Below are 7,508 nucleotides of genomic sequence, written 5' to 3'. Positions count from 1 at the left end.
TGATACTCCCACTATGGTAGTCTAAGGGGTTAAGTTTTTGTTGTATTTTAGCCCAATAACCGGCCTGCCATGTTGGACTCCAGGTGTTACACTTTTTTTTGAGGTAACCCAGGTGTTACACTTACAACCCACCAAATCGCTCATTTGCGGCCCAACTCTTCACTCACGGCAACGCATGACAGGCCCAACAAAAAATAACGAAAACCTAGCCCAATCTAGCATCCGGCAGAACGGCCCGAGACCCATTTATAAATACGCGGCACCTCCATCCTCTGAAACCCTAGCGCCGCACACACTCCCCCCGCCCGCCGCCGCCGCCGCACAGCCGCAGGGAGAGAAGGCAAGGAGGAGGAAGGAAGGGGAAGATGCCGGCGGGGCACGGGCTGCGGTCGCGGACGCGCGACCTGTTCGCGCGGCCCTTCCGTAAGAAGGGGTACATCCCGCTCACCACCTACCTGCGCACCTACAAGGTCGGGGAGCACGTCGACGTCAAGGTGAACGGCGCCGTCCACAAGGGCATGCCGCACAAGTTCTACCACGGCCGCACCGGCCGCGTCTGGAACGTCACCAAGCGCGCCATCGGCGTCGAGATCAACAAGCAGGTATAACTCCCCTGCCCCCTGCCCCGTCTTCTCCCTTCTTCATCTGTGGTGGTCGGGTTTCCTAGATCTGTGCTGCGAGGGCGATACTGTGATCTTGACCGACGGGATGCATAAATCTGTTCTGTTTTCGGTTTCTCGTTGTTATAACCTGCTGAAAATGAGCTAGACCATCAAGTATCTTGGTTCGTTTGGTGCGAATACAGTCCAGTAGACTAGATCAATGGTTTATTGTGCTTGATTTGTTATGCTAGCCTGCTATGTGTGCGTGTGATTTACTCTTCAGAGCAATTCTGTCCGGCTTACTGTTACTGTGTCAATTTCCTTTCATAGCTACACATTTCTGTGATGTCCCGCAGTGATTTGATGGTCTGTTATCTGATGCATCATCTTGAAAATTTATGCTTTATCTCTGTTGATTACATATGCCCTAGGCCGAGCGCTTCCCCCTTCAGCTATGGGAAGGCGTGGTATTCCACGGGAGAGGTTTTTGTGGCGCACGATTCGTGTGATGGGCATACAGCAAAATTTTCATTCTGGCTTCCCCTGACTGCATGCTTTATCTGTAGCAGTTATGAGAGCCTAATTGGATGATACACATATAAACATCTGTTTATTTATCTAGTGATACCCTAGCTTGTTTCATGTATTGTGTCTGCATATTGGAAGCATATCATAGCCTGTATGATCCAAAGTGTCTGCAATTTTGATGCATTTCACGGCTTGTTTTGTCTAATTTGTAGGCAGTTTGGATGCGTTTCATAGCTAATCTTTCTGTGCTACTATGATTTGTACACAGTAAATGTTTTATCCATTTGGTGGCATGGATTGTTAGGCCACAGTGCCACATTTTACATCACTTGATGTTGGGCACAATATTATTTCTCCATTTCCTTGTCAGTAAACTACTTGTGATGTCAATCTAAGTTAAGTGTTTGCTTGTCATGGCTTCTGCATGTAACTGTTGCGCTACACTATGTATCAGTGGTTTCATATATGTCTGTACACAGATTGTAACATGTGTTCCCTGTCATCAGGTCGGCAACAGGATCATCAAGAAGAGGATCCATGTGCGTGTGGAGCACGTGCAGCCATCCAGGTGCAACGAGGAGTTCCTCCAGAGGAAACTCAACAATGACAAGCTGAAGGCGGAGGCCAAGGCGCGTGGCGAGGTCATCAGCACGAAGAGGCAGCCAGCAGGGCCCAAGCCTGGGTTCATGGTGGAGGGCACCACCATCGAGACGGTCACCCCCATCCCGTATGACGTCGTCAACGATCTCAAGGGTGGTTACTAGAGCGCTTGTTTCCTGAGCAGAAGCTTGAGCCAGTTCTTAGTATCTATGCTTGTTCCCAATGTTTTGGTACTGAGTAGTTCTCTTTTTGCTCCGCCGAGTGTGAACTTCTCTGTGGTTAACATTAAAGATTTCCTGTGGTTGATTTCGTTCTTGACATGCTGCTGGATATATTTGCTTTTGGTTGATTGAGCAATTGTTTGTTCTACGAGTTTCATTCGAGGAGCTGCAGATTTCACGAGCGATCGATGTCCCACGTAATTCCTGTGTGAGCAAGCAGCTTCGAGATGCATACCAAGATTTAGGTTGCGAAAGCTACAGCCCCTAAGCGGATAAAATGGCTGGAACGCCGCATGGCTTTGTTGTGGTTCAGGTGTTTGCATATGTACTTGGTTTTTTCTATGCCTGTTGTGGTTCAGATGTTTGCATATAGCCGATAATACTGGGTTTTTCTATGCCACTTAAATCGATATAAGTAATACTCTCTCTGTCCGAAAATACTTGTCCTCGAAATGGTTGTATCTAGACTTATTTTAATTATAGATACATTTATTTTATTCATTTTAAGGACAAGTATTTCTGAACGAAGAGAGTATATTGCATATAAGTAGAGCGTAGCTGGCGCTCCTGTGGCCCATGCCAGCATTGCTACCTTGCCCTTCTCTCGACTGTTCTCCACCCTGACCGCTAGCCACCACCACCTGTGGCAGGTGGTGCTCCAGTGGCCCACACCAGCATTGCTATCTTGCCCTTCCCTCAACCGTTCCCCACCCCGACCGCCAGCCACCACCATCTGTGGTAGGTGGCGCTCCCGTGGCCCACGCCAGCATTGCTACCTTGCCCTTTCCTTAACCGTTCCTCACCCCGATCGCCAGCCACCACCACCTATGGCAGGTGGCGCTCCCGTGGCCCACGCCAGCATTGCTACCTTGCCCTTCCCTCAATCGTTCCCCACCCCGATCGCCAGCCACCACCACCTGTGGCAGGTGGCGCTTCCGTGGCCCACGCCAGCATTGCTATCTTGCCCTTCCCTCAACCGTTTCCCACCGTCATGGAGCCGCTGCCCACGGCCATCCCTCTGACCCCGATGATAATCATTTTTTTCAGCGGACCTGTACCACCATTCACGCCTCTAAGATAGATAATAAGGTCGCCTATTTTCCTAAAATAGATTGAAAGGGTTTTCTTATGAGCTCCTTCCTTTCCTTCGGTTGTTCCTTACAAGACAAGGTTAAAATGCTTGTCAGAAATCAAGTGTACTTTCCCCGCAAAAAAAAGAAGAAATCAAGTGTACTTGTCTTTGGAGGAAAGGAGTGAAACCCCAACCTTTAGGAGAAAGGATCAGGTGAAACTTAGCTAACTTGCCGTCTTGTTGGAAAAAAGTTGCCATGCCATGTCACCTCAAATCTGTGAAGCAATAACTCATGGTTAAGGATGGCAATGGGTAGGGTATGAGGCGGGTAGAGCAATACCATACCCATACCCGCGTAGTCAATGGGTATCAAATTTTACCCATACCCGTACCCATGGGTAAGAAACTTTACCCGTACCCATACCCGACGCGTACCATACCCATTGGGTACCCAATGGGTAGATCAAATAGTATACAAGTTCTTCATAATTTTACATTCATTGATACCACATTTGACAAAAAGAACATTTATCTCAACTCAATAGCAGATAGATGAGACAAGACAATTATCTCAATTTAAATTGACACTGGGTGACATCTTTAACATAGGTTCACAAGCTCACGACACACTTCATCAAATAACATGTAGTATAAACGGGTCAATTATGTGTATATCCATGGGTACATGGCTATACCCATGCCCTACCCATGACTTGATGGGTAGGATGCGGGTACTATCCATGGGTATAAAATTGTGCCCATACCCTACCCATGCGGGTACGATATCCGTGGGTACCCGTACCCATGGGTAAAATTGCCATCCTTACTCGTGGTGATGGTGGTCATGAAGAAACTACCTCTCTGACCTTGCGAGGGATGGCCACGCGCGACACGCGTTGGGAGGTTTCTTTCGCCGCCGATCTCCGATCTGAGCGTACTATCCCCTTCGATCCCGAAGTGCTGATTCTCCGGCAAGTTGCGCTCAAGCTGGTGCTCCTCAACGTTGATGGCGTGACGGTGGATGCACGCAGGCTGTGCGAGGGCGAGGCGGTAGAGGAAGGCGGAGTCGTGCAGTTTCCTTGTCATTTGGCGAGAGTTGACCGCGGGATTTCGACGCCATGCAAGTCCGAGCCGCCATGCACGACCACGTCAGCACCAACTAGTCGTATGACAGCTGGGCCATGGCGGCCACAACTTCTGGTTGGTGGGGGGATTCTGGGTCCTGGTCCGCCCCACCGCCATGAGGGCCCCATGGAGGATTTTCCACAGGTGAGCTGGATGGGGGAGGGGTTGGACTCTACCTTGGTCACTTCGCACTCCCACCCCATCCCGGGCGATTCTCACCTTGAACCACAGTTTGGCCACCTATGGTGTAGGTCTAGGGTTTCAGACCCCATCCACGATTTCGACTCCTTTGGGTGGTGGTGGGGCAAGGTGGACGACGACGAGTGGTCCTTTCCTCATGTTGCGGCAAGTCCCTCTCTCTCGTCTTGTTCGGCTGCGAGATCTAGCTCACCAGTGATGGGGGATCACAACGACCGGAAGTTTGGGGGGAGGGGTAGGGAGGCTGGCACGGGAACGAATCATGGTGGGCGTTACCAGGCTGACAGCCAGGGACGCAACCTGGTTTGGCACGGGAATGGTTCCAAGGTCGATGTGATCGTCGTCGGCACGCTACCTCTACATTTACCTACGGGATTAGTTTTAAACCTCAATAATTGTTATTTAGTGCCAGCTTTGAGCATGAACATTGTATCTGGATCTCATTTAATACGAGATGGCTACTCATTTAAATCCGAGAATAATGGTTGTTCTATTTATATGAGAGATATGTTTTATGGTCATGCCCCACTGGTCAATGGTTTATTCTTAATGAATCTCGAATGTGATGTTACACATATTCATAGTGTGAATACCAAAAGATGTAAGATTGATAACGATAGTCCCACGTATCTGTGGCACTGCCGCCTTGGTCACATTGGTGTCAAACGCATGAAGAAGCTCCATACTGATGGACTTTTCGAGTCTCTTGATTTCGAATCATTTGACACGTGCGAACCATGCCTCATGGGCAAAATGACCAAGACTCCGTTCTCCGGAACAATGGAGCGAGCAACCAACTTATTGGAAATTATACATACTGATGTGTGCGGTCCAATGAGCGTTGAGGCTCGCGGTGGCTATCGTTATGTTCTCACCCTCACTGATGACTTGAGTAGATATGGGTATGTCTACTTAATGAAACACAAGTCCGAGACCTTTGAAAAGTTCAAGGAATTTCAGAATGAGGTAGAGAATCAACGTGACAGAAAAATAAAGTTCTTATGATCAGATCGTGGGGGAGAATATTTAAGTCACGAGTTTGGTACGCACTTAAGGAAATGTGGAATTGTTTCACAACTCACGCCGCTTGGAACACCTCAGCGTAACGGTGTGTCCGAATGTCGTAATCGCACTCTATTGGATATGGTGCGGTCTATGATGTCTCTTACCTACTTACCGCTATCATTTTGGGGATACGCTTTAGAGACAGCTACATTCACTTTGAATAGGGCACCGTCTAAATCCATTAAGACGACACCGTATGAATTATGGTTTGGAAAGAAACCTAAGCTGTCGTTTCTAAAAGTTTGGGGATGCGATGCTTATGTCAAGAAACTTCAACCTGAAAAGCTCGAACCCAAGTCGGAAAAATGCGTCTTCATAGGATACCCTAAGGAAACCATTGGGTATACCTTCTACCTCAGATCCGAAGGCAAGATCTTTGTTGCCAAGAATGGGTCCTTTCTAGAGAAAGAGTTTCTCTCGAAAGAAGTAAGTGGGAGGAAAGTGGAACTTGATGAAGTACTACCTCTTGAACCGGTAAATAGCGCAGCTCAGGAAGATGTTCCTGTGGTGCCTGCACCGACTACAGAGGAAATTAATGATGATGATCAAGGTACTTTGGATCAAGTTACTAATGAACTTCGTAGGTCCACAAGGACAAGTTCCACACCAGAGTGGTATGGCAACCCTGTCCTGGAAATCATGTTGTTAGACAATGGTGAACCTTCGAACTATGAAGAAGCGATGGCGGACCCAGATTCCAACAAATGACTTGAAGCCATGAAATCCGAGATAGGATCCATGTATGAAAAAAAAGTATGGACTTTGATAGACTTGCCCGATGACCGGCGAGCGATAGAAAATAAATGGATCTTTAAGAAGAAGACGGATGCGGATGGTAATGTTACCATCTATAAAGCTCGACTTGTCGCTAAGGGTTATCGGCAAGTTCAAGGGGTTGACTACGATGAGACTTTCTCTCCCGTAGCGAAGCTGAAGTCCGTCCGAATCATGTTAGCAATTGCTGCATACTATGATTATGAGATATGGCAAATGGACGTCAAAACGGCATTCCTTAACGACTATCTTAAGGAAGAACTGTATATGATGCAGCCGGAAGGTTTGTCGATCCTAAGAATGCTAACAAGGTATGCAAGCTCCAACGATCCATTTATGGGCTGGTGCAAGCATCTCAGAGTTGGAACATTCGCTTTGATGAGATGATCAAAGCGTTTGGGTTTATGCATACTTATGGAGAAGCCTGCGTTTACAAGAAAGTGAGTGGGAGCTCTGTAGCATTTCTTCTATATGTGGATGACATACTTTTGATGGGAAATGATATAGAACTTTTGGACAGCATAAAGGCCTACTTGAATAAGTGTTTTTCAATGAAGGACCTTGGAGAAGCTGCTTATATATTAGGCATCAAGATCTATAGAGATAGATCGAGACGCATAATAGGTCTTTCACAAAGCACATACCTTGACAAGATATTGAAGAAGTTCAATATGGACCAGTCCAAGAAGGGGTTCTTGCCTGTGTTGCAAGGTGTGAAATTGAGCTCAGCTCAATCCCCGACCACGGCAGAAGATAAAGAAAAGATGAGTGTCATCCCCTATGCCTCGGCCATATGGTCTATTATGTATGCCATGTTGTGTACCAGACCTGATGTAAACCTTGCCGTGAGTTTGGTTGCAAGACACCAAAGTAATCCGGGCATGGAACACTGGACAGCGATCAAGAATATCCTGAAGTACCTAAAAAGGACTAAGGATATGTTTCTCATTTATGGAGGTGACGAAGAGCTCGTCGTAAAGGGTTACGTTGATGCTAGCTTCGACACAGATCTGGATGACTCCAAGTCATGGATATGTGTATATTTTGAATGGTGGGGCAGTAAGCTGGTGCAGCAGCAAGCAGAGCGTCGTGACGGGATCTACATGTGAAGCGGAGTACATGGCAGCCTCGGAGGCAGCGCATGAAGCAATCTCGATGAAGGAGTTCATCACCGACCTAGGAGTTATTCCCAATGCGTCGGGGCCGATCACTCTCTTCTATGACAACACTGGAGCTATTGCCCTTGCCAAGGAGCCTAGGTTTCACAAGAAGACCAGGCACATCAAGCGTCGCTTCAACTCCATTTGTGAAAATGTTCAAGAT

The 7,508-nt window shown here is 47.6% G+C and overlaps 1 protein-coding gene across 1 annotated transcript; it reads left to right on the top strand.

The window, feature by feature from the left end:
• The first annotated feature begins 269 nt into the window (after positions 1-269).
• LOC119292022 (60S ribosomal protein L21-2-like) lies at positions 270-2,079 on the top strand. The gene is made up of 2 exons (XM_037570848.1): positions 270-602; positions 1,637-2,079. Exons 1-2 carry the CDS (start codon positions 366-368, stop codon positions 1,892-1,894), a joined length of 495 nt encoding a protein of 164 aa, XP_037426745.1. The 5' UTR covers positions 270-365; the 3' UTR covers positions 1,895-2,079.
• The last annotated feature ends 5,429 nt before the right edge of the window (positions 2,080-7,508 follow it).

Source organism: Triticum dicoccoides, chromosome 4B, assembly GCF_002162155.2.
Source record: "Triticum dicoccoides isolate Atlit2015 ecotype Zavitan chromosome 4B, WEW_v2.0, whole genome shotgun sequence".
Lineage (NCBI taxonomy): Eukaryota > Viridiplantae > Streptophyta > Magnoliopsida > Poales > Poaceae > Triticum > Triticum dicoccoides.
Note: the sequence above shows the minus strand (reverse complement) of the source record. Positions and strands in the feature narration are given on the sequence as shown.